General features: G+C 44.0%; 1 protein-coding gene across 3 annotated transcripts in view; it reads left to right on the plus strand.

Moving 5' to 3' along the window:
- PRTG (protogenin) overlaps window positions 1-26,917 on the plus strand; it is a 100,251-nt gene that overhangs the window by 4,751 nt on the left and 68,583 nt on the right. The window contains exons 3-10 of one of the 3 annotated variants that reach the window (XM_040706297.2): window positions 285-375; window positions 3,068-3,148; window positions 4,269-4,454; window positions 5,092-5,326; window positions 5,631-7,074; window positions 7,581-7,756; window positions 7,853-7,984; window positions 9,931-10,233. In XM_040706297.2, coding sequence (XP_040562231.1) covers window positions 7,963-7,984; window positions 9,931-10,233 — 325 coding nt within the window. In that variant the 5' untranslated portion in view covers window positions 285-375; window positions 3,068-3,148; window positions 4,269-4,454; ... (2 more) ...; window positions 7,581-7,756; window positions 7,853-7,962. Of the gene's footprint in view, window positions 1-284; window positions 376-3,067; window positions 3,149-4,268; window positions 4,455-5,091; window positions 5,327-5,630; window positions 7,075-7,111; window positions 7,757-7,852; window positions 7,985-9,074; window positions 9,177-9,930; window positions 10,234-26,917 lie in introns of those variants that run through there. The other 2 variants (XM_025153830.3, NM_001030548.6) reach the window with 2 other exon arrangements.

Raw genomic sequence — 26,917 nt, forward strand, 5'->3', positions numbered from 1 at the left:
TTGCTACGTGGAGTTGGAGATGACTGCCCAAAACTGCACTTTCTGTAAATGTAATTTCTTCATGTTGAATAACAATAGCGCACTATTTTCTGGTTATGATATATAACAAATCTAGTTAGGGGAAGTGTTGGGCAGATTTATGACTTCTCCCACTTTACGAATTGCTGCCCAGCAATTAGTTGTCCATCCTTAATAGTTTCATTCCTAATTAGTTCTTTCTGCACTATTGCTTGCTACAATGCAAAGTTTTAAATGAGCGCCTTACTTTCTATGTCGTCTTGCAGAATTGGACCAAAAAGAACCCATCAGGAAACTGTTCATTCATATGTTGAATTTCAGACCAATAATTACGAGCATCTTCTTGTGTGAGCAGTGGTAAGCAGTCATATATATCCCTTGCTGATTAATTATTTCACAGATTGGTAAAAATAATTCAGCATGCTTAATAGGAATGCTGGAGCTGCTCTTCTGTTAGTGTAATTAAAAGTTAGCTATTAGAAAGTTGGAGGTGCTGCTTCACCTAGAGCAAAAGTAATAGTTGAGCTCTATTAACATGGAACTAAAAATTCTCTGTTTCAAAATAATTCACTTTCACTTATTCAAGTAAAATAAAAAGAGAAGAAATTAGAAAATTTTCACTGGAATTAGGAAAGCAAACATTTCAGTCAAGTAAATACCTTTTTTGTTTGTTTTTTTTTTTTAAGTCTAGTTATGTCATTAACTCCTCAGGTGTAAACAGGCTGGCTCAGCTGATCTCTCCCCATAGGGAGAAATTAATCCTGATGACACTGTATGTCATGTATCAACTGAACAGCTCAGTTGGTCGATGTGGGGCTGCAGCTGTAGCAGGAATGGGATGAGATAGGAGAGCTACAGTGTGTGCCTTGAGGCGTCGTGCCCTAGGGGTGCTGCAGCTTGCTTGGGGCACCTCACAAAAGGCATTTGTCCATCTCTGCCTCTCCTGAAGCTGGTAGGAATTTCTGTATCCTCCTTGAGGGGAGGATTTGGACTGCTCTGTCTGTTGAGGATTTTCTTATCTCTTGCTAGGCTACAGAATTGTGCTGCAGCAACTTCTGCTGAATGGGATGCCGCTGCAGTGCCAGCTGGGGTTTCTAGTCAGGCACTTACATGGCCTGGTCCTCTGCTGAGCATGTTAGGCCAATTTCACTCACTCACTTAGATAGAAACTCCTCATCACGCAGTTTTTTTCCTAGTTACTTAGGATCATCTTTTTGTTGTGCATACGGTGTGTAGACAGGCAACTGCTGTAAAGAATGCAGTGGAGGGCTATGAGGATGATGAGGGGGCCTGGAGCATCTCCCTTGTGAGGAAAGGCTGAGAGTCCTGGGACTGTTTAGCCTGGAGAACAGAAGACTGAGAGGGGATCTTATCAGTGCTTATAAATATCTAGTGGGCAGGAGTCAAGTGGATGAGGCCAGGCTTATTTCAACAGGGCCAAGCAACAGAACAAGGGGCAACAGCCACAGAATGGAACACAGGAAGTTTCATATGAACATGAAGGAAAACCTTTTTCCTGTGAGGGTGACAGAGCACTGGTACAGACTGCCCACAGAGGTGGTGGAGTCTCCTTCTCTGGACATACTCAGAACCCTTCTGGATGGTTTCCTATGCAACCTTTATAGGGAACCTGCTTTAGCTGGAGGTTTGGACAAGAGATCTCCAGAGATCCCTTCCAACCCCCAAAATTCTGTGAGTCTGTGATTCTGTATGCCGTATGAGTGTTATTTGCCCACTGCAGCAAGCTCTGCCATGGGCCTACATTTGGCTACTTTGACCTTTCAGAGGTATCTGAACATAAATGACAGCAGAATGTTATTTGGACTCTAGCAAACATAATCCCAGGGTATACTGGATAACAGCATAGCAGAAACCAGGTTCTACTACCAGCAGCTTTAAGTGCTGGCTGTTCTCCTGGTCTCTGTACTAGTCAGGTACAGCTCTCTGGACCATATGCTGAACTGAACAAAGGACTTGACTGCAGCGGAATACATTTAGTTTTCCCCCTTGTGTTACTCCCATCAGAACCAGTTGCACCACCTGATTCCTCGCTTGGCCGTGGCAGCCCTCGTGCTCCCTCAGTGCAGGCACAGCACCTTGCAAGTGCAGCACTGCACCAACTCAGGGCAGATGCTGGTGGCTGTTCTTGTGGAAGAGTCCTCCTGTGTGGCCGTGCTCCTGCCCTTTAACAGCCAGAGCCTGGAGCCAATAGGGTGGGCTGCTCTGCATCCCCTGGGCCGCACAGGGCCCTGTGCCTCAGCCCCTGCCTGCTGCCCTTGGCTCCCCTGCAATGCCGGGCAGAAAGCTCTTCCCAAACAATGGGAAGCCCCCTGTGCTCCCAAGTGATTCCAGCAGCCCAGCTGAGGTAAAATGCCCGTGGCTGCAGCTGATGGAGGTGGTAATTTCAGCATCAAAATTACAACCCCCTGTGCTGCCCAGCTTTTGGCTCCCCTCAGCCCAGCCCCCTCGCTCCCTCCTTGCACCCAGGTGTTGCCTTTAGCGGTCCGGCCTGAATTCTTGATGAAGCCATTCTGCTGCAAGTCACAGCTCCGTGTGGCCTTTCAAACATCTCGGCCTCCATCCCCAGAGCCGCGTTGTGCTCAGGAGCGCTCGCAGGATGAGCCTGCTTGCTTGTGAGGGGGAGGAGGTGCTGGGAACATGCCTTGAAGGCTCCCAATCTGTTTATCTTCACACTCCTGAGGGGCGATCACTCTCCCGTGACAGGGCAGTGCACTGAGGGAGCTGCGCTGGCAGCAGGGAGATAAACCGAGGGGCACAGGCTGTGCAGGCCAAGTGGCCTCTCCTTGACCAGCAGTCCCTTATGTCTGCGGGAGATGGAGTGGGACAGGAGCAGCAGGAAGCCTCCTCCAATCCTTTTTAGTAGTTCCTCAGAATAAATTGTAGATAAGAGGAAAGACAGCTGAGAATGCAAAGACAAAGAGCTGCAGCCTTTCACAGCAGAAAACGAGTAGGTACCTGTAGTGAGGTGCATACAGTGATTGATAGTTGGCCTCTGACTTGCTTTGTTTTTTGTTTATTTTATTTCCAGTAATTGTTTCCTGATTGCAAACATAGAGAGGGAAAAAAGACTAATGATTTGCGTGTTTCCTGTTGTAACAGCGGAGTGAAGGTAACTTATACGGGGATGAAAAGAGACCATATTTCATGCTTGTTGCTAAACAAATAGCTGCAGAACAGTGGGTTGTCATGCTAAGCGAAAAAGACGCTGACAAAAAGCTGCCTCTGTCTCAAAGGTTTGAGAGATTCCTTTGTAGATTCAAACACAGAAAGTGGTAACCTAGGAGATATTCTCTTTCTGCCCATGTATTCTGTCTGAAACTGATGTTGTTGACCCCGTGTATTAACGTTTTGATTTCTAGAAGATAACGTCATCAGACAGTACTTCAGTATTTTTAGGATTTTGACTTTACGTTTGTTGGAGAAATTGTTGAGGGAGGGGACTGTTCTGAGCCAATTAAAAATACATACATTACAAATGCAGCATATGGGGCAGCTCTCCACCTGCTGGCTGTTCCTGTTCTTCCCTGCAATGTTCATAAACCATTATTGAAGTTATTCCATGTATTTCAGTGCACCGACTCTACAGCTGCTGCCCTGTGCTATTGCTGTACCTTCAGCAGCATGGTGCAATCTTTCCTGGTTCTGTGTTAATTTTATGCTACGAGAGGGAGTAAAACCAGGGGGCAACAAGTCCTACCAGGGGAAAGAAAGAAGAGTTTTCTGGTAGGTTGGGTGTCTGGAGGAGCTCACTGCAGGCAGGGCAGCATCGACTCTGGCACAAGAGCTGGGGAGAGGGAGCATGGGGCTGCTGTACACCTGAATCCCACAGTTAGAGCTCTGCACTGTGTGTAAGGGGAAGAGTGCACCTGTGGTCGGGTATGCTCTCTGGTGTGTACCCTGTCTATGCAGCTGTGGCTGTGTGGTGTGTTAAAAGCATCAAGAAGAGGTCCTCTTCTCCCTAAACTCATGGCAGAGCCCATCTTCGCTCTGGTGTGACCAGAGCAGCCTCCAGGGCACTATGGAGCAACATGGCTAAGGCAGAACCCTTGATTTGGGCCAGTAGATTGGTATTGGAGAAGGTGGCTGGAAGAAAAAAAAAAAAAAAAAAAAAAAAAAAGACTAGTGTAGCAAATAAATGGATTTCTTCCACCTTGGTGTTTGTTGGTTTAAAACCATACGAGATCTGTGTTAAAATCCCTTTGTCAATGAGGTGTGCTTTTCCTGTACAGGAAGGCTCCCTGGAGAGAAAGTTCATTAGCATCCCAAGGGCTCAGCCCAAGGTGTGTTTGCCCATCTGCTCCGGGAAGGAGTGAATCTCCTTTGAGAAGGCAGCTGAGATGGTAACTGTACGTGAGTTTGGAATGAAGCAAGAAACTACTAAGTGACCAAATGTGCCGAAAGCAAACATTTGTATGGTGAGTCTTAATGGAGCTGGCTTAACATATTGTCAATCTGTGAATACAGTTGTAATAGGATCAGGAGTTTGGCATGAGCAACAAGCAAGTGGCCAAGCCCGCCTCTAGTGACACCAGATCAAAAACATTCAAAGCAAGAACTGTAAAGAAAGGAGTTTCTGTAAGCAGAAGGGAGTGATGCTGCACCAGCAGCACTGCAGATGTGGCTGCCATCAGCTGCATTTGAGGGCTTGACCAGCTGCGAGTAGAGCTGAGACAGTGAAGATTGCTGTAATTCTCCTGCAGTTAAAAAGGCTCTGGCAATTACCACTGCTCTCAGGCTGCTCTGAGAGATGTCTGCAGTTCCCATGTAGTGGCAGCTGTACCAAGGTGGCTGTGCCATCCTCTGTCCTGGGTGCCTCTGGCTACAGCCATGGGGCAAGCCAGGATGTGGCAGTGGGGAAGAGTTGAATGTGCAGGCTGGGATTAACGGGGCCAGGAGTTTTGAAGGCTTGGGTGTTTATATGTTGGTTTAAAATGAGATTTGGGCTGCAGCTTGGGTGTTGTGTCCAGGCCAAACGCTGTCAGTGCTGCTGTGATGGCTTTTCCCAGAGCACCGGTATGATACAGCCAACACTGTGCTATTCCTTCTTCTCAGGTTTCTGACCTGAAATGAAAGCTGAGCTGAACTGCTCAGTGCAAAACTGACCATGGTAATAGTGGACTTCTATCTGGTTCAAACTGCAAGCAATGTAAATGATTTAAAACCATAAAGAAACTTGCTCCAACCTGAAAGGAAATAACATTTTCCACCCTTAGCCTGGATCTGTGCCTTGTTGTGGCTGCAGAGATCTTGAAAATATGGAGTTCACCAAGGGAAAACCCATTTCCAGGTGAATTTTCAGTTTCTTTCCTTTCCCTGAGGCTGCTACATGCCATCTCAGTGAAGAGTTCTGCCTATTTGCTTTCATTCTAGAGATGCTGGCAGCACTTCAGACAAAGCCTATAAGCATCATGGTCACGGGACTTCACTGACTGTCAGAAGGTCCCTGTCTCTCCTTGCTGGCTCTTAACATGACAAAAATTCTGAACTCTGCATCTTCACCCCATTCAGCAGCCCCATGCACAGAGCACTGGAACAAAGACTTGAGCTGGATTGATTCACGTCAGTCTGATTTTTAAAATCTTTCTTTTCAGGAAATACATAAACTGTGCTCCTCAGGGCTGAGGCTGAGGGTGAAGTGCAGCATAAGGTAAGTCAGGTTATCCACAAGCTGCACACTGTTATTCCAACTGCTGGGAGCACTTTAAAGAGATCTCTTACTACTGGCCCAGGTCTGGAAGTATTGAGGAGGTCACTGCTGAATTACTGCAAGGTATTATTGCTTTGAAAGATGTGTGCATCTCACAGACTCAAAAATCGGAGGGAGAGCATATATGGACTTGGAAAGAACCACAGAATTAGGAAAGTTTTTCAAAATTTCTCATATGCCAAAAATAAAGATTGAGACAAGTGAAAAATTCTGCATGATGAAAGGAGAAAAACTGCTGCCCTGGAGCAAAGCAGGCATGGATTTGTTTGTGTTGGCTGGCATTATCTCCTACCCTCCGGACTGTCATTGTGCCTTTCTCAAGATAACAATTCTGCGAGGCTGTTAGCCAAGGAGATAATTATGTTTATTGGCTCCATACTTACTAACGTGGGGCATTTGACAAAGTTATGGCTGGCAGTGCCTTTAAACTGTGGCTCAGTGGGTTTATCAGCCAGTGGCGAAATATGAATTTAGATATGTTATCTCAAGTCTGCACCATCTTTAAGGCAATTAATTACTGGAAAATGTGCTAAGATAAAAACATCTGACAAATGAGGGAGGGAGAGTTTGTGCTGATCTGGTTACAGCATTGCTTTATTCTAGTATGGAATTTATCTGGTTTGCTCAAGAGAAATATGAAAATGGAAATATTGGTGTTGCTTGCAGCTGCCCAGACACGGGCACAACGAGCGCTCTGAAGGGACGCACTATTCTTCGCTGATCCACTTAAAACAAATGCTGCATTTGATCTCATGAACCTCCTGCTGGCACAGCACAGTCCAGGGAGGCAGCAAAGCAGTGTCAGCGCAGCAGCAGGACACGGCAGAGAGCACAGGCAGAGCAGTGAATGCGAACCACCATGAGTGGGGCTCTCCCTCTGCTCCCTTCCAGAAAGCATATTTGCCCCATTGCCCACTGCGACCACTGCCTGCCCTGACAAGAGCTGGCGGCTGGGCCGAGGTGTCCCTCCACAACAGAGTGGGACCATGCTCTGAGCTGGGAGAACTGTGCTGCAGTGATTCTTTTGCCTCAAACTATGATGCTAAGTGCCCATGGCACTCTATTTCTTTGTATTCCCTTCAGATCGGTATCTGCTGGAGGGTCCCACTCAGCCCCGGTGCGAGCGGTGCCCCCAGGCCTGGCCTAAAAGTCTTCCACGGGGCCCTGACCCCCTGCCTGGGGGCACTGCTCTGCTGCTGGGGAAGGACGTGCAGGGGTGATCGCTGGAAGCAATACATCACCTCGGAACAGATCAGAACCGCGTCTCAGATTACATCTGCTGTAATGGGAAATCCATACGGAAAACGAAGCCCGCTGATAAATATTTGGTAGTTATGCACTGAAAATGACTGCGCTTTTGTATCACAGCATAAACGTTTCTCCCGGGCCTTCATCGGACTGTCTCAAAGACACTGTTTCTATTTGTTTTCTTTTATGCAACCTTAAATGCCTTGGCTATGGAATGTTCTTAATATCTTTTATTCAAATGGAGTGAGAAGAATTGCAAAAAAATCTTAAATTCCATTTTCATGTTTTATTAGTGTTAGTTGGAAGTGTTCCATTTGACACCCCCGTAGTTTTGCACAGTTCCTCACTCCAACTGTGCTGTGAGGTGCAGTGCACTCCTGGGGCATCGTGCTGTGCGTAGTGCTCATCTACTTCTGAGGAAACACCTCCAATCGTGAGGTGAATCCCACATAGATGCCTAATTTAAGACATTGGCAGAAGGGGAAATTACGGATAAAAATACACTGAATGTTTTTGTTGCTGTGACTGCAACTTAAACCCTTTCTTACCTACTTACCCCAGTGTTTTTTGCTCTCCCTGAACCCAGTGCAGTGCTGAGCACAGCAGCGGTGCAGCAGCAGAGTGAGGTGCCCTGCAGATGCTGGGAGGGCGACTGTGGACCTGCAGACCTCAAACTTCCCCATCGGTGTGTTTGTTTTCCAGCAAATCTTGAATTCAAGTTGAGTAGGAGAAAGTACAAGTAATGGAACGGGCTGCAGACAGGTATGAGCTCACCACAGGCACCACTGAACTTTGTTCGTAAGCAACTTAGGTTATTTTTGAGCTCCAATAAATGAGTTTTATTATTTTTTTTTCTAGTTCATGCTTTCCTGGGAGTGGATAAAGTAACACACGGAGGAACTTTCAAAGGACCGGGCTGAGTGGGTCCTGATGCTGTATCTGCTCCTATTTGGACACCAAAATGATGGATGTGCCATTCTGCTGTGCGAAGTGAGTGTGAAACTGCCCCGACCCCTCTTGGGTAGCTGTGATTTGCATGCAAAACCCGTCTTTCCTCATTAACTTTCCTGAAAACTCATGCTAAGATCAGAGGAACTGAAACCGTCTGCTCGGGTACTTTTGACGAGTAAGAAAGGGGATGGAGGTGAGCTATGGCTCGCACCGTGTTTGTACAGCCCTGCCGTTCCGTTGGCGGCTTTTAGCAGAGTCAGGAGCTGAGGCCGTGCCCCGGTGATGATGCAGCAGCAGGACAGGGTTTGGCTGCCGGCTCCCGGGAGCTTTGCAGCGCTGGCAGGAACACAAAGCAGTACAAACAGCAGTACAAACCGGCCGTCCCTGCCGTCAGCAGCTCTCACAATGAATGCAAACAGGGAGCAAATCTGCTGAGTAAGAAGATGCCTTCCCTACGGGGTAACTTTAGAAACGATAACTCCGAACAGACAAAAAAAGAGCTTAGAGCCCCCATTTCCAAATCAGCTGCCAGCGTGGGGTAAGATCACGGGTGAAGCTGAGAGCTTAAACGCTACCGGCAGCGTTTGGTTTGCTGACGGCCGTCGGGTGGCTGCGATCAGCCCGGGCTGGGGCTCCCGGGCCGCGTGCCCGCTCTGCCGAACCGGGCGGCACTGCACCTGCACCGGGCACCGCAGGAGCCGCACGCGCGCCCGGCCCGCTTGCAAATGACGACGGTCCCCGCTCTCGGCCCGGCTTCGGAGGACTCCGGGTGGGGTGGCTCGAGGGGGATCGCCGCACGGCGCGGCCCGAGAGCAGCAGAGCGCCGCCCGCGGGGCCCGGCGGGGCGGGGGTCGCTGGAAGCGGCCCAGATGGCGCCAGGTCCCCCCCCCCCTTCCACCGCCCCTCGTGCGCGGGTCGGCTCCTGCCCCCCTCCCGGCAAAGCCTTCCCCGCCCCGGGGGCATTGTCCGCCGCAGCCCGCCCCGTCCAGCCCGGCCCTCCCCCCGGCCGCCCGGCCCTGCCCCTCGCCCCTCTCCTCCCCGAAGGCCAATGGAGACGGGATGCGGAGAGTAGGGCCGGGACGGGCGCGCCGGGGCCGCTCCGTCCGCCCCCTGTCTCCTCCCCTCGGCCGCTGACCGCTCTCTCGCGGCGGCCGGCGGGGCATGCCAGCCGCGTCCCGCTGCATGGCGCTGCTCCGGGCGCTGCTCGGGGCGCTGCTCCTCCCGATGCCAGGTGAGTCCGCACGCGCCCGCCGCCGCCGCATTGTCCGCTCCGCTCCGCGCGGCCGCACGTGGTTTTATTTATCCGACATCGGCGCCCGCGCGGCACCGGGAGCGGCAGGGAGACGGAGCGCGAGGCAGGGCGCGAGCGCGGCCCCGCTTTGTTCGCGCCGCGCCGCGACGGGGCGGGCGGTGCAGTGCGGAGCGGAGCGGCGGGCGGCGCCCCGCCGGCAGGAGGCGCTCGTGGGCCGCGGGGCCGGCGGCCGTAAGCGGCCACGCGCTCGCGGCCCCGGGGGTGCGTGAGGGGCCGCGGGCGGGAGGTCCTCGGGGGGGCCGGCGGTCAGCACGAGAGGGTTCCGCTAAGGAGTTCTTGTAAAATTAACCTTTTACGACTCGCCCCGCTCCAGCTCATTTGACAGGCTTGTAAAATTAGCGAGCTCGCTGCCCGAAGCTGTACCGGCAAAACGAAGCTGACACCTGCGCGGCAGCCCCTGCGATAGGGCGCGGCGGGGCTGTGTGGTGAATCCCGCGCGGTGAGCGCTGAGCGCGGCTGTGGGCGCGTTGAGCTGTCGGGGCAGTTCAGAGCCCGACGGCTTTACGCGACCCAAAGCCCATAGCACCGATTTCCCCGAGGGTTGTGGGGTGCAGCTGCGGGGGCCCAAACTCCTTGCAGTCCTTAGTAGTAAGTTGCACCTCGTGCTCCCAGCTCACCAGAGCTCGGTACCAGCGCTTCCGTCCTTACAGCCGGCATCTTTCTCTCTCCTCAGGAGTGTGGTGCTTTAGCGAGCTGTTTTTTGTGAGAGAGCCTCAAGATGTGACTGCCTCCAGGAAGGATGCGGTGGTGTTAGACTGCCAGGCCCGTGGGGAAGCTCCTATAACTATCACGTGGCTGAAAAATGGAGGCAAAGTGTCTGAAAATGAAAGGATCTACACCTTATCCAATGGCTCTTTGTACATCAGTGAGGTGGAAGGAAGGAAAGGAGAGCAGTCTGATGAAGGATTTTACCAGTGCTTGGCTCTGAACAAGTACGGAGCCATTCTCAGTCAAAAAAGTCACCTTACGCTAGCAAGTAAGTGCCAGCTCTTGTTTGTTAACCTGCTCCCGAGTTTGTGGCTAAAGCTCCTCAACAGTGCTAAGCAACTTACTGCTTTGATGTGTGCATGCTTGGAAAGATGAGTCCTGCAGAAGGTTTGTTTCTTTTTAAATGTGTAAATATTATGAGCAAAACTTGTCATGGCCCTGTTCAGTCCCTGGCGTGGGCAGGGAGGCACAGCCACACGTGGGACCTCATGGATTTGGTGCCTTGCGTGTGTGCAAGCTGCAATGCAGAGCTTTGCTGGCGTGCGGGCACCCTTCTAGGAAAGTTCTCAGTCTTGTTTCTCAAGTGCCATTCGTGAAGCTTTTCCAGGGTTTAATCTCTAATCTTTTTCCTTTTCCTTGTCTAATAGCTTGATGTTGTGCTCAGCAATCTTGGGATATCTTGGGGCCAAAGCAGAACGATAATAGAGTTGCCTGTCTTTGAGGTGAGAGGGAGCTGAACGATTTTCAAGGCCTCCATGAAGACTGAATTACCAAGTCCTTGCTGTTCCATTAGATAAGATGAGAGGGAATAGCCTCAAGTTGCACTAGAGGAGGTTCAGGCTGGATATTAGGAAAAACTCCTCCAAAAGTGTGATCTGGTATTGGCATGGGCTGCCCAGGGAGGTGATGGAGTCACTGTCCCTGGAGGTGTTCAGGAGCCATGGAGATGTAGTACTTAGGGATATGGTTTAGCAGACGTTATTGGTAGGTGCACAGTTGGACTGGACGATCTTGGAGGTCTTTTCCAACATTAACGATTCTGTGATTCAGTGATGCATATGTTCAGCCAAGCAGACACAGGTACTGTCCCGTTTGGAGATACTGCAGGGTCCTCTGGGACCAATGATAAGGGCCTGTTACGTGGTGCCGTTAGGGAAGTAAGAGTCGTGACTGTAGGGCACTCCAGGCCCTTACACTGGATGAATGGTGAGAGGAATAGTTGCGTGTAAGTGCTTTTATAGCCCTAACAGTTCGATCCTGAGTGTGTGTTGGCCTCCATTTTCCTACCATCTTTTAATGTATTGAGCAAGAGATGTGGGCTGCAAACTGAATGCCATGCCTTTCCCATGACAGCGCAGAGCTTTGCCAGTAGGCTGGAGTTATTTCAAAGAAAGTGTAACAGAGAGTACACAGTTTATGTAGTCTTCTCATGTTCCCTCACTAATAGGACTTAACTGATGAACTTAATCTAATAGGAAAAGGCTTCCTTTGACCTCTTCAACCCTGTTCTTAGTGGCAAGTTGCACTAAACTGTGGTACTGATACCTTTGTGGAAACTAGACGTTACTTGTAAATTACAAGTTTTATCAAATTCAATCTGAAACTAGTTAATACAGTTGGTACATGATACGTTAACATTCAGGCTTTTCTTAACATCTGTATTTTTTTTCTTCTGTACTTCTGAATGGATTACAAAAGCTAACATTAAGGTATCACAGGAAGGTGTGAAATACCTTCTTCAGTGAGCCAGAGCTTTGGGCAGTTGAAAACCAGCCTGGAAGCAGGTGGCTCCAAGTGAGTTACGAGTTTTCTCATGCTACAAGAGGCTGTGAACTGTGAATTTTTAAAAAGTGGGTATTTATTACTTTCAATATCATGGTATCTTATTCACATACAGGATTAACAGACACTGTGGTTCTTGGATACTTTTGATTAAATGGTGAAAAATCAAGTATTGATGTTGTTGGTGTTTACATTCATGTCATTAGCTTTCAGAGAGTCAGCACCATTAATAAAAAGGCTGAAGAAAGCTGTTCTTAAGAGGCCAGGAATCTCATGTTTTGTAAGTATAATGCAAAGCAGTAGGTGATGGGTTCTGCATGTGAGACTGAGGAAAAACTAGCATCACTTTAGATCTGAGATGTTGTAGGTTAAGTGCTGTGTTCTTGATATCAGAGAACTTCTGGAGCAGTATGGAGCGTTGCATGTATTAGTGTGTCACAGTAATACTCCTGTAGCATCTTTTTTTTCCTTTCCTTTCAGACTGTGTCAAAAGGTTTCCTGTTTTTCTTTGAATGCTTATGGCTGGTGGAGAAAATGTGAAGAGATAGTGGATCCATAATGATCCCAGTAGGTGTTGTTGACTTAAAGATGAAGTGGTTAACTAGTGACCAAACGTGAAATTATCCTATGCAGAAGTTTGTTCCTTTTGGTCATATTCCAGTCTGCTCTATTTCAGAATGTCGTATCTTTCCTGTCAACTACAAATAAGGTAGTAATTGGTATAATTACCATTGGTATCATTGAAGTCTAGAAAGCACGTGCAAAATTAGTTTTATATCTCATTTTTACAGTAGTTCTGCTGGCTGTCGTGTCTTGGCTGTACTTTGCAGAGGTCTTCAGCGAATGAAATTTGAAGTCCTGTAGGGGATTTTTTAGGCTTGTAAATGTGTTCAGAGGCAGTTCTCAGTTGCTGCAAAAGCAAATTACCTCGTGGTCAGGGTATGGAAGGAACCGTACATATTAAACAGGTGGAGAATAGGCATTAAATGGGCATTCTTTCTTCGGAGGAAAAAAGCAAATGCTGTCTTTAGTCTCTGGTAGCAGCAGGGTGCGAGGATGTTCTTTTACTCTGCCTGGTCAGAGCTTTTGCCAGTAAGCTTATCTTTTGCTTCAGAATTGTAAAGTTTAGTGTTGCATTTGGAAACCAATAACTTTAATCTGCCCAAGAGTTTAAGATTTGAACACACAAGGAGACCAGGTCTTGGTTTCTAAAGTTAGGAACTGGAAGCTGAAGGTTGCACTCTTGGCAAGAATTCCATTATTCATGTGCAAATTAAGAATTCACAGGGTTAAAAGGTTAGAAACTGGCCAGGATGAGGTTTACCCTTGTGATAAAGAGCAGATGACCCTCATTCATTGGCCAGTGCTTTCATGTAGCTCCTCTGCAAAGTTAGTGATTGCCATGAATTGTTCTTGAGGAATGCAGAAATTCAAATGTGAGCAGGCCTTTCCTTAAGTGTCACTATGGAGCCTTATCTCCTGAGCACATCAGAGTAGGTCTGCAGGGACAGGGTTCCTCCCCAGAGGCCCCAAGGCTTTGCTTTCCTGTTGTTCATCCATGCACAAAAGAATTTGACTAATTTAGGGCTTTTTTTTTTTTTTTTTTCGGTAAGATCCCCCTACTCTTTTGAAGGAAGCTGTGGAGCTGAGGTATCGCTTAGGTAAAAATAAATATTCGTTTCAGTACGTGCTTGTAGTTGCTTCCAAAGCCGGCTGATTGACACGGGGGGAGAGAGGGAGGTTCCTGTGTAGCTCTTTGTGAGGCTCCATGTGGGGGTGAAATGCTAACAGTGAAGAGTAAATGACTTGCTCAAAATTCATCTTATTGCAGCCACAGCGACTGGGAGAGCTCTCTCTGGCTGGAATATAAAAGGAATGTAGAACGTGGAGAAAGCCCAAGCACTTTCAGTACAACTTTGAATGAGCTAAAAATAAAGTGAGATTTCTGTATTTCTGCATTGTAAATTATGAATAAAAGTTCAACCTCGGTTGAAGAAGACTTTCTAAAATACAGACATCCAATAAGATAATGCAAACTAAAAATGGGGAAGGAGGAATCGTGTTTTGAAGTCAGTAACACAGGCTTTGAGTAGAGGCTGAACAGGATGCTTATTGTTTATTTCCTTTTCACAACAAGTGGGAATTGGAGTCTTGGATGGATGGAATATATACAGCTGCAAGGAGTATTCCTAGATTATTTTACAGTTTGTGAAATATTTGTCCTGGTGCACGTAGCAGACTTCTTTGTGGAGAGTTTGTGCTTTTGCTTACCTGCTGGGGCAGCGATGTGACTTCTGGTCCCATTGCAGTGTCAATAATTGGCAATGTTTATGTTTTTATATCCTACATCTCTTGCTCTGCTTTTAAATATTTGATTACTTAAGAGTGCCTCCCACTGAGCCTTATCCTCTACTGTGGCAATCATGCTTTCTTAGCAGTAAACCATGCTTGTTCCAGCTGCTTGTTCCCTCTTCTGCATTGTGCCCTTCCTTGTGTGGGCACAGCTACATGTGTGGCTAGCAGGACAGGGAACTGGTGAGGGTTAAAATAATAAAATTAAAATAAAAGATGGTTTTTAACCCAGATGAGTTCCCTGGTGTGGTTTGTCATGGAGCCACTTGCACTGGTTGTACTGGTGTAACTGAGAGGAGTCACGTGGAGGTGGAAAGGCTTGATGGAGACACAGAAGGGCTGTTGAAAATTAGATAGCCGCAGAAATAAGTGTTCATCAAACTGTGGCCTTTGTAGAATGTGCAGAAATGATAACAGACTTTCTGCTGTTAAGTTTTTAAAGTTAATTCAGTGTCTTACCTTAAGTAAGGGGGTTAATAGCTCTGGTCTAACACAATATAAACTTTACTTTGTGTCATTTGATGTATCCTCCAAATTTTTGTGCAGCTCACAGGTATGTTTAACGATGTTCAATTGTAGTGGAGAGAGAAAGTTCTGCAGTGAGGGCTGGGGGCAGAAGGGCACGAGTGTTTTTTCACTGAGGTGGAATGAAGTGGCAAATGGCTGGTGTAGCGAATGGCCTCGTATTGAAAGAGATAGCAAGTCCTAATGCTGTAGGACTAGCATGGTTACAGGCAGTTTGAGGAAGCTCTTGGTTTTGGTTTTTACAAGTGCTGCCTTATTGCAGTTGTTTTGATTAGTTGATTTGAGTGTCCTGGGAAGAGAACCTTGTTTCCTAAGCTGAGGGTGAATGTGGCTGTTCCTTAGTGTGTTTAATTCCAGTATTTAAGGCAGGAGGAAGATGTTTAATGTCTCAGTTGGAATGCTGATTGTTGACAGTGAAGAAGAGGAGTTAGATTTTTGTTCCTTAATTCAGATACACTGAAGAAATATATATAAAAAAAAAAAAGACAAATGTTTTTCTTTTTAACACTCTTCCTTTTAGAATTTTCTTGCAGAACTCTCTCGAACATCTTTTGAGCTGAGCTTCTTATACAAATTTACAGAAGAAATTGTCAACTTCCTTTAAGACATACCCACTGCTTACCTTTCCCCTTTCTTTACCCATTCTTCCAGCAGTAACTGGTCTGCACTTCTTAAAGCTCTTCCTCAGACTAAAGCATGGGCTTCTCTATCATTGCCAGACAAAAGAAATATGAATCTCTACTTCACACGTATGCAAAATGTTTGTTTCCATTACCACGTCACTAGAGAAGTGGGCTTTTCAAGGGATTTCTCAACACTTCAGCTTCAAATTTGTCAAACACAATGCCAAATTGAGCCATTTTATGCCCTTGCTTTTCTTCTGAGCTAATATGACCATAGCTACCAGAGCTTTTATGGTTTTGTTTTTGTTTTTTACTGGCTTTTATCTGTTTCACTTTATAATATCTAAAGTTTTTACCAACTTGATTTTTAAATGAGTGTTCAATCTTACTGGTGGTGGGCTCTGTAGCTAGTAAAACCTTCTCCTGTATGAGAAATGTTAAAGGGAAACATGGTACCATGCCAGAAGTTGCTCAGAGCTATGACTAGAGGTGTGATTCTTACCTGGTACAAGTTCTACGTGTGATGCGTGTAGTGAAGTATTGAGATTTATTTCTAATTCTTCTTTTCTACTGCAGCAAAAGATGCTGTTCTGTTCTTGCAATGTGGTGCTCTTCCCTAACACCCCTTTCTTCCCCCTCCCTCTCACTGTGCATTTCTTGGTGTAGAAATTGTTGAAAGGGCATTCAGTAAGGCCCCCTTTTGTCAGCCAGCTCTGATTATCCTCAAGAAAAGGATCTCACTCTGAGCAGTTGTTTGCCTAGAGACTTGTTGTCACGTCTTCACAATTTAACAGCTGTGGCTATTGATGGTGTGCAGAACAACTCAAGACAATGACAAAAGAGAATCTTAGAGGAAGAATTTATAAGTTACTAAGCATTTTCCTACAGAAATACGGTCATTCCCATTGTTGGACAAATTTGTGTTTTGTTTTTGAGTGTTTTCCTCATAATTTCATATTCTTCTACATCTTACATCCAAAATTGAGAACATTATCTTTTGTTTAGTTTTGCATTGTGGGTTTTTTTTTCTGTTCCATCAATAGGCCCAGCTGTTAAATTGGGATTGATTACTTCCAGTCTTTATAACTGGTAATCACCACCTAAGTGAAAAAGTAATCAACAATGTCAAATCTCCGCATTTTGTTGAGCAAGTGTGGGTTGTATGGTCAACATTAGTTACGAGGGTCAACCTCTACTTAGCTTTTAAGCAGCAGCATTTTAAGCAGCCTACATTTCTAAGTTGATTGTCTCAACAATTGAATTAGAGGAGAAAAAAATCGAACTAAATTGTCTGTGCTGGGCAGTTAGAAATCCATTGGATAGTCTTACTACATCTGTAGTAAAACATTTTTTTTGTGTGTGTGTAGATAAAATTGTTACTTCTTTGCAGATGGAGATACAGCAGACATAGAGAAGAGATGGTTATGAAACCTTGGTTTGGCTGTGGTTTGTGTAATGAAGTTACAACCTTCTCTTCTGCGTTGTTTTCTCTGTGTGTAAAAAGATTTGGAGGGAGATGACTTTCCTTATGTATTACCGGAAAATGTAAATAAGTAGTACCAGACAGATATATATATATAGAGAGAGAGATACATATATATTTACTTGATGTCTCATAACTCTTAACAGTAATTCTGGTTAATTTTTTCAGTGAAACAGAATTTGGTCTTCCTGGGGAAGGGAAATCTTTGTTTTATTGATGTGAACATTTGCAAAGGCAAACAACAACAACAACAAAAAAACAATCCAACAAAAACCGAAGTGACTTCTGGATAATATAATCATCATGTCAAGGCCCTGTTCCAAAACACTCATTTCTCAATTGCTTGTCTTTGTTGGGCTTCTGAGGGGAGCTTTCTGATACATCAGTGCATCTGCAGTCAACGGAAAGAGCTATCTAGGTATCATTCCCACCTGAGTCCTGGTGCACATAGGTCTGATTTGTGCTTGGGAAGCTCACTTAGATTCTTCTCGTTACCATAACCCCTCAAACAACAAGGTGCAATTTCTTTGGCTGTGCCACTGTTACACTAAACAGCTTTTAAAACTCCTGTTAGAATTTGTCTGATAAGAAAGCTCAGTACAGTTCTTAGTAGTTAAGCTGCTGCAGAAGTTATGTTCACTTCTGGCATTTCATTGTATCAGAACACTAGAATGTAACATGAGAAATGAAATAGTGAGAATGAACATGTTATGAAAGTTATAAGAGTGCTGATAAAAAGCTTTATATCCAAAACTGTTGCTAGTATTTAGTCATTAATTTGAGGCAAAAGTAACAAAGTAATGGGATATTTTACCATTTCTGGGAGGATTACAAGGGATGAGTGACTTAAATACTGGGGAGGGAGAAACTTGGCAAGGAGTGGAACAATTCAGTCTTTGGGAGCCTTAGTTCTTGGGTTTACGGTTGTATAAACTTATTTCCTCTTCTGACTAATTAGTACACACATATTCCTATATATTGTTTGAAAATGGTCTTATAGAGTTGTTTCTGCTCATAAATAGTGTTTTGAGGAAAGAATTCTGGAATATGAAATAAGCTGAATGAGTGATATACTGATTGAGAAGTTGGCAGCAAAACTGAGAACCAACAAGAATGCTTATTATAGAAGTAAAAAATAGGTAGAAACCTTGGTAAGTGGAGTTTACAGGAGTCATGGGAATGGATGCTGATGGGGCTTACAGAAACATAGGATGGCTTAGGATGAAGGAGACCTTAGAGATCATCTAATTCCAACCCACCTGCCATGAACAGAGTTGCCAGCCACTAGATCAGGCTGCCCAGAATCCCATCCAACCTGACCTTGATGGGGATGGGGCACCCATATCTTCTCTGAGCAGCCTGTTCCAGTGCTTCACCACCCTCTAAGTAAAGAATTTCTTCCTAACATCTAACTTAATTCTCCCCTCTTTTAGTTTGAAGCCATTGCCCCCTTGTCCTGTCCCTATCAGACCATGTAAAAAGTCATTCCCCCTCTTGCTTGTAAGCTCCCTTCAAGTACTGCAAGGCCACAGTAAGGTCTCCTTGGAGACTTCTCTTCTCCAAGCTAAACAAGCCCCATCCCCTCAACCTTTCTTCACGGGACAGGTGCTCCAGTCCTCTGGTCATCTCCATGGCCCTCCTCTGGACCCATTCCAGCAACTCTGCATCCTTCCTGTGCTGGGAGCCCCAGGCTTGGATGCTTTACTCCAGATGGGGCCTCACAAGGGCAGAGTTGTGGGTGACAATCACTTCCCTTTCCCTGCTGGACAGTTGTCTTTTGATGCAGCCCAGGATACAGTTGGCCTTCCAGGTTGCAAGTGCACGCTGCTGGATTGTATCCAGATTTTCATCCATCAGGACCCCCAAGTCCTTCTATGCAGGGCTGCTCTGAATGAGTTGTTCTGTCAGTCTGTATTTATATCTGGGATTGCCCTGATCAAGTGCAACTCCTCATTATGTTCTCTTGTGCCCACTTTTTGAGAGTGTCTAGATCCCTCTGTATGGCATCCCTTCCTTCTATTGTGTCAACTGCACCACTCAGCTTGGTGTCATCAGCAAACTTGCTGAGGTCATCTCACTATGTCTCTGATAAAGATGCTGAAGAGCACCAGTCCCAATATGGACCCTGGGGGGAAACCTCTCATAACTAGCCCCCACCTGGACATAGAGCCATTGGCAACAACTCTCTGGTTGCAAACATCCAACCAATTTCTTACCTGCTGAATAGTCCAGACTTCAATTCAATTTCTCTCTAATTTCGAGATAAGGATGTGGTGTGGAACATGGGATGCACTCTGTCATAGCCCTGCTCCTTCTGGAAAGCCCTGTCCTTGACTAAGGTTGTTAATATAGAAAAAGAGCATGAGGGTACAGGGATGCTATTCATATCCCAAATCTCTGTCGTTGTAGGGAGTTAATTCTGATGAAAATTTGTCAGGTGATCTTGAGAAATAGTATTAGAAAACAAACACAACTTCAGTGTTTTCACGTGGGTTGTTTCTTCCTGTCTCTGAATCTGGACATTGGTTTAAACTAATGCGTGTGTACGTGAAACAACTGAGTCATGTAATTTGACCTTGTGTAGCATAAACATAGGAATGGCTTTATACAAAAATAAAGTAAAATTAAAAATAAAAACACAACACACAAAAACAAACAAACAAAATCCTTGGAGAATTGAAAATCCAGGGAGTAAGTGGTGGAGGTAAGAGTACTCTTTTGCAAAGGAATGTGCTAAACTGATTAATAATCTGCACATGTGGAAGTCCTGCATTTGGATAGCTCAGAAGATGGTAAGGTATGGTTATTTTTAAGAGACATTGCTGCAGAATAAAATACAGGTAGGTCATCTGCTCAGTTAAGTAACTATTAAAAAAGAGAAAAAAAAAAAAGAGCAGTCACTTCTGTAGATGATAATGATCATCACAACTTTTCCTCACAAGACTTTATAGTTGCCCTTTGACTTGTATTTTATCATTTTTTTTTTTTTCAGTGCTGGAATACTACTTAGCAAATTATGTCTGACAAGAACTGAGTTTGAAAGTGATGACTGCTTTTAGAGCCCTATTGAAATTCTCCTGGGCAGTGAGAAATAAAATGTTTGTTGTTTCTGAATTAGGAATGAAATCTGTTGCAAAAGGCGCAAATATAACTACAGAAGAGGGTCTTGGATATTTTCTCATCTATAGAATCTTCAGAAGGCTTTTTATTTTCATAGTAGCCAATATAATGGGATGGATGGTAAGATGGGTTGTATCTTAAAATGTTGCTGTTCATTAAATCTGAATTCAGACAGGAATTGTCTTTGCCAAGCCTGTGCTTAAGTAGATGTTAGAGTGAGTGGCAGATTCCATTCTGTGTATGTTTACAGTTCTGCCCTGGATTGGCATGCCTTTCTGAATCATGGGGTTGATGCAGTATTTTAGAGAAGAGTTTATCTCTAGTTACAGGCTGTGCTGAGTGGTGTACTGAGTGCAAAGCAGTAAAACTTGCCTAGTTCACTAGTATCAGAATATGATTTTGAAATCCCCAGGTTGAGGAGGAATACACAAGTTAACTACAAGTGTAATCTGGTTTTCTTTAAGAGATAGCTAGGGGGCAGTTAAACTAAATCTTTGCAGTTTGTAGAGATGTGCATCTCTATATATTGATGCCTGAATGTAAGAAACTCAAGGAGATTCAGTGAACAGTGGCAGCTCTGCAATGTCTGATTTTTTATTTATTTACCTTTTTTTGGTAGCGTCTTCATATCCGATTCTTGTCTATGTTGATTAATTACATTCTGTGTTCTGATTTCTTTAGGTCAGAACTTTTCTTGTGCAAACCCCACGTGTCCTTTTGGTATCCTTGGCATATTTGATAGAATTATAAAAGAAAAAATGCCAGATTCTTAATTGATCAATGTAATCTTTGCACACATGTAATAGCTGATCTATAGACATCCTGATAGATGCACATTGCTTACTTCTGAAGGCTTGCATTACTCCAGATCTCTCTCTGAATCATCTGGCTGAAGTTTTGAGTTTTTATATTCATTTAGTCTTGCCAGGTTAAAGAAAAAACGAGGGAATAGGATTGGAAAAATAACTTGCTCTTCTATATCCCCTCAACCCTTGCAGCATTAATTTCTCATGTGGAATGGTGATGGTCAGCCACCCTTTCTCACACCAAAATCATTACAAATCTATCAGCCAATTCTTTTGAGTTGCATGGTGAAGCACTCACTTCCTGTGCACCTGAAGATAACTTGGAGGGGAGAAAGTATCAAATAGAAAAGCTCTTCATTTGTTTATTCTTCTGTTCTAATGTTCAAAAATCTTCCCTACGTTTGTGTCCTTTTCAGTGTTCCCACCCTATTCTAGCTCTCCTGTCAAGCACAGGCTGGTTTTGGTCCATATAGTCTTTTTCTTTTCCTTTTTTCTTTCTTTTCTTTTCTTTTCTTTTCTTTTTTTTTTTTTTTTTGGTCTTTCTTTATAAATTGAATGTCACATATATGCTGTGATATTGTTTTGGACTTGCAAAACTGCTTCTGGTAACCCCCCCTCCTCCTTATTTCTGTCTGGTGGCTGGAAGGAGGTACTCTTTTCCAGTGCAGCTTATTTTCACAGCTGTGGCAGAGGAGGGAAGTGTCATAAGATACTTTGAGGTCAGTTTTGACCCCAAATTTAGATGAGGTAAAAATGATTGGACAGAAGTATAATATCTTGTCTCAAGTGGTCTGGCTGTCATTTTAAAATCAGATAATAGTTGTGATTAAGAAAGAGCTGTTTTGATAGCCTTTACAATATACAGTAAAAAGGACTCAGTGTTAGGTGATACTGTTCTTTATGCTATGTTTTGTTACAACTGGAAGTTATCAAATAAGCCGTAACGTTTTCAAAGAAGATTTAAAATTGAACTTAAGCTCCTAGGACGTGCAGGAGAGTTCTAAATAATTTTTTCTTTCCTCTTGCTGGTAGTCTTCAACGTGTTAATAATCATTTGGGTAATTTATCAGCAGATTAACTAGGGTAAATTGTTAAATTACCATTTCACTATCTACACCTACATTCTAGTAAACCTCTGATAACTGTAAAGTGTGCCTCGGGCTGAACTGTGCATTGTGTATGCTCTTTGTAACGAGAATTCGTGGGCTTTATGAAGCCGTTGTCAGACATCTATCATTTTGTTCATTCAACTTGTCTGTGACATCCGGCAAATTGATGTTAACTGGAAATGTTCTATGGGAGTTCTGGCATGGCTCTGTTGTATTGCCTGAGGAGAGAGAAACTTTGTACATGGTGTATCCCAAATTATAAGGGTGAAACCTTCCCCTTTGCCTTCCCCAAAAGCACGAGTGAGCATTTGAACATTCCTTTTTCTTTTTTTTTTTTCCCTTAATCTTCCTTTCAGTGCTCATTTATGCAAACAACCCGTTAGCCCACAGTTTGCAAGCAGATTTATCACTGATCTTCAGTAGAGATTGAAAGTTGATACTCCTTTTGCTAGTTCAGCCTGTCTTACTAGGAGGGCAGCTCAATTTTATTGTCACTGAACTATATACAACATATGCAATGCATATATACAAATATGTAATACAGATCTTCATTGCCCCATGCACAGTGGCTCATGCAACTGGTACATCAGAGGCTATATTCTGATGCGCCACCCAATATATTATCAAAATTAATGTTTCAATTATTTAATAAGTGGAGACTTAATTGGGTTTGGGGTTTGTTTCTCAACAGTAGAGGTTTTTTGGCTCTTGTTCCCTCCAGTTGGTGAACTTTATTATTTTTTTCTCTTCCTTTTAAGAGTTTGAGCCTTATTCCTAGCAATAATTATGTTTTCTGGTGTTTTGAATTCTTGGATATACTAAATACTAGAAAAGGTAAGTATCAATACAGTGTGCAAGAGATAAAACTATGGAAATTTTGGTAACTTGGCTGGGAGTTTTATAACATTTCCAACAAGTGACATTTAGTACTTGTTTTTAATGGTCATTATCTTCATCTGATACTGTATATTCCTGATTCACATAAAACATACAGTAGATGACCAAATGCTTTGTCAACAGACCAGAGGAGGTGACCCACTGTCACTGTCACCACTGCTGGAATGTACCACCCATGACCTCACTGTGCTCACATCGACTGTTTGGTGTCCATCAACATTCAGCAAGTGTTGATGAATGTCAGTAGGTGCCATTTTTTCCTCATGGAGGAATTCAATTTCACCCCTTTGCTTCATCCACACTTCCATGTCAGACACCATTTTGTCAGACTGCCCCTCTGCTGCCATCTGTCACACAGCAACGAAATGTAATGGAATATTGGTGGGAAAATTCAGCCTCTACTGCCATATCACCAGCATCCAATTCTGATGTTGCAGGCCAACATAATAAAATAGGAGGCATTATTTTTGGAGCAGCCCTCATATCCGTTGTAGGGCAGTGATTCCCTTGGTCTTTTGAAACTGCTGATGAACAATATCATCTTTGGAGTGATGTACAATATCTTGTTCATTCTGCTCTTGAGCAGTCCCTGTGAAAGATAGGTGCTTTTAACACCTGCCTGTGTTTGGTTCCTGCGTATAGCTGTCTCTGGTAATGGTAGTGGTTGTTAATAAGATGTCTGCCCACCTCCTAGCGTTCCTGTAGTGCTACCTGGTTCCTGTATCAGGGATCTTTCAGAACTGGAATGAATGTACGAGCAATTTGTGACATAATTGGCTAAAATATTCATTAATGGGCTAAAGATAAGGTTTAGATTGTAAAACCTCCAAACAAACTGGATATCTTCAAATCGACTAGGTAGAATTTTAATCTTTTGAGAGAAAGATCAGAGCAGTTGGCTCTTGAAAATATATTGTGTCCCACTACATAATTGTTCAGTGGATTAAATGAGTTTATTGATTTTTGCTTCTCTACTGACACACATTTATGAGCAGTTTCTTTGGCACCGTAGCTACGTGTCAAAGGTCATAACTTTCCTTCACTGTGGAAGAATAAAAGCTTTCAGATGGTGAATCCCTGAAATCCACACAGTGCATTACAGATTCACCCCCACAAAGGATTATTGGGATTACATGACTTTATTTAAAATAAGTAATTAAAATATGCACAGTAAAGAGAACTGTACTTATATATCATCAATTAACTGCAGGTAGCCATTATCCATGCGAAAGGTGAGATATCTATTTTGATAATAGGTTTCATTGTAAGATGCATGATAGTGTATTAGGCTGTTTTATGGTCCCAGATTGTACTGAGAATAGTTCATCTTAAGAATATAATTAACATTTATCATTAAGAATTTAATAGCACTTCAGCTTAGAAACAGTTCTTTACTTTTAGAGTTGTACCAAAGACTTACTACACTTTGTGTACCAGAGATGACATGGGAGGTAGATCCTGTTGGGAGAGTGAAACACATTCAAAACCTATGGTTTGCATTTAGGTAAATGCTGGTAGTGTTGATGTTTACTTTAATTCCTTCCATTAGTGGAAGTGTGTGGGATTTTTGTCATGTACTGAATATGAGATTCTACTGATGACATAATCATGAAGCTGTTAAAAAAGAAACTGCAATGGAATATAGAGAATTGGTCCAAAAGAGAAAAATTAATCATGCTTTAAACATAAACTCGCTGACACTAGTTTTGAAGTTTTGGAAATGTAGACTGGGATACTATCAATGTGGTGACGGTTGTGCTCATCTGACTGGTAGCCTGGCAGAAGAAATACTTTTGGGGGGGCTAGATAAGATATCAAACTAATGCTGTTAGCTGTGATGAATTTGAACTGGTGTTCTGTGTGATCTGACAGGTACTGGAGCTGGCTTGAAGGTAAAGCAGCACAAGTAGTTGGGATTTGTGACTATCTGGGAAGAGTTTGTCATACCATTTTTTAGGAACAATTAGCTGGTAGACTAGCACTACAGCAGAGGGAAGGTGTGACCTGCTGTTTCTTTAACTTAATTTCTGCTTTAGAATTGTCAAAATGTCTGTGTTAAGTGAAATACCTTTCCATCATTTCCACAAAGAAGGAAAACCGTCTGCCAAACATTGTAGAATGGAGGCCTGTTGATGCTTGTAAGTAACAAATCTTGCTAAAAATACCAGTGATAACCATTTCTGCTGTGTTGATTTCTACAAATGATGATCTTATTCTAAGCACTGTCTGCTGTTAAACTTAGCAGATATTTATATTGCAGGGCTGTGGTTGCCAAGTGTCTGATGTGATAACCCTTTGGATAGAAATGTCACTGCAATATGTCTCTTTGATGGATATTTCTAGTTTGTTTGGTTGGTTTTGTACACATTAGATCTCTGCAGGACTGTTTCTCCCATTCAGTGTCAAATCTAAAGTAAAACTGCTTTTTATTTATTTTTGCTTTTTGCTAGGAAAGCACGGCAATGTCTGGTTAGGGAGTAGCGAGATGGGATTTGTTGCAGAACTGGTCTGGGAGCAGCTTTTTCTGTCACTATGAATATATCTCAAAAATTGGTCGCCCTGTAAATTTTGAGGGAAAAATCATCTAGAAACACAGGAGATGCTGTTTGTGCTGAGCATATTCCTTGTGAAGGCTGAGACGGGCTTTCCCACTGAGCAGTCCCAGGCAGCTGTGGATTTGTCTTTAGCTCCTCATTAATTCAAAACTGGAGAAAAAGTGTGAGCTAACTCTGCTGGGAGAAACCAGCTGGCAGGGAAAGCTGAAGTAAGTGAAAACAACGGGATAATTACCTGGAGAGGAAGTTCGGGAGGGGGCATGGGTGAGGTGGAGGTGTGAGCGGGCTCATGTGTCTGGAGGTCAGGAAGGGGAGGAAAAATGCACTGGTGGGAAGCAACCAGAAGTAAGAAGTCTGCAGAGTGAAGCCTGCGGTTGGCTCAGTTTGGAGATGACCATGGGTACAAGTTGGGCAAGAATTGGCTCAAGAGAAAATGGCAGAACAAAGTGTACCTTCTAGAGCAGCTGATATTCCTCAATTTGGAATGTGGGTCCAGGAGTCCTCTACTTTCCACAGGCACCTCAGGAGGACAAAAGGAGGACACCTCACAGCCTGGGGAGCCCCAAAGGCCTTAAATTGTATTATTGCTTCAGCCAGGAGCTTCTGTATTATGTGACACAAGCCAGGTTGTCCCCACTTTTCACAGAAAGCCTGTGATCATGTGTTTGATGTGTTTGTTTTTCCCCTCAGTGTTTGATGTGAGGCTCTGAGTTTTGATCTCTTGGAGATGACACGAGTTGGGGGATCTGTGGTTGCAACATGTTGGTACTTTTGAAGGATCGCTGTCTTCTCCTGGACACCTAAAATTAGTGAATATTTTGGGCCACCATCCAACTGTTTGTACCCAACAGTAAAATTAAAATAATAATAGAACCTCATCTCGAGGTATTGTGTAAGTACATTAACATTTGTGAAGAACTGTAATTCAGAGCGCTGCAGAAAAGGCTGTGGGGAAGTTAATAACTCTCTTCAGGGCAGTGCTTAGTAGAGTGCAATAAATAAGGAATGAGGCCACACACTGAACAGAGGAGGGAAAACAAAATACTGAATAGATGCTGGTTACGTGAGCACCATTCATTTGGTTCCATGAATAGTGGGGGAAGTATGATCGTGCAGTTGGATTGTTTTCTAAAGCATGTATATAAACAGAGCAAATCAAGATCCATAAGCAACTTTTACTTCAGCTTCCTAGCTTCTAAGCACGTGAGTTTGCAAGTTTTCATCATGTGTGTATACACACATGTAAGAGGCAGATAAACTGAATGCCACATCAGTGGGAAGGCTCTGGGGTTAGCTTCATTTGTCTTATGTATATGTAATACAGCAAAAAATGAAATAAATGTTCATGGATATACTAGAGTTTTCTATAGACTCTTTCTAAAAGACTTCAGGAAGAAACCTTTTGATATCAGTGCGCCTGCTCCCTACTGCAAGTCCTAAGAGAAGTTACTAAGTTTACAGAACTTTATGATCCAACCAAAGTGTGGTCTGGTGCCTGAGCACCTATGTAGCTTTAATTAAAAAAAAAAAAAAAAACATGTCAGTAAACTGAGAATTACCATTAGCCATGTTTGCTCACTAGTGAAGATACTGGAGAGGGCTGTGGCAAGATTTGTAAACCTGTTGGTAGTGTTTATCACAACGTAAACTTAGGATGACATGGTAACACGGTCCTAAGAAAACCCACGTTTGATTTAGGC

Source organism: Gallus gallus, chromosome 10 (genome assembly GCF_016699485.2).
Source record: "Gallus gallus isolate bGalGal1 chromosome 10, bGalGal1.mat.broiler.GRCg7b, whole genome shotgun sequence".
Lineage (NCBI taxonomy): Eukaryota > Metazoa > Chordata > Aves > Galliformes > Phasianidae > Gallus > Gallus gallus.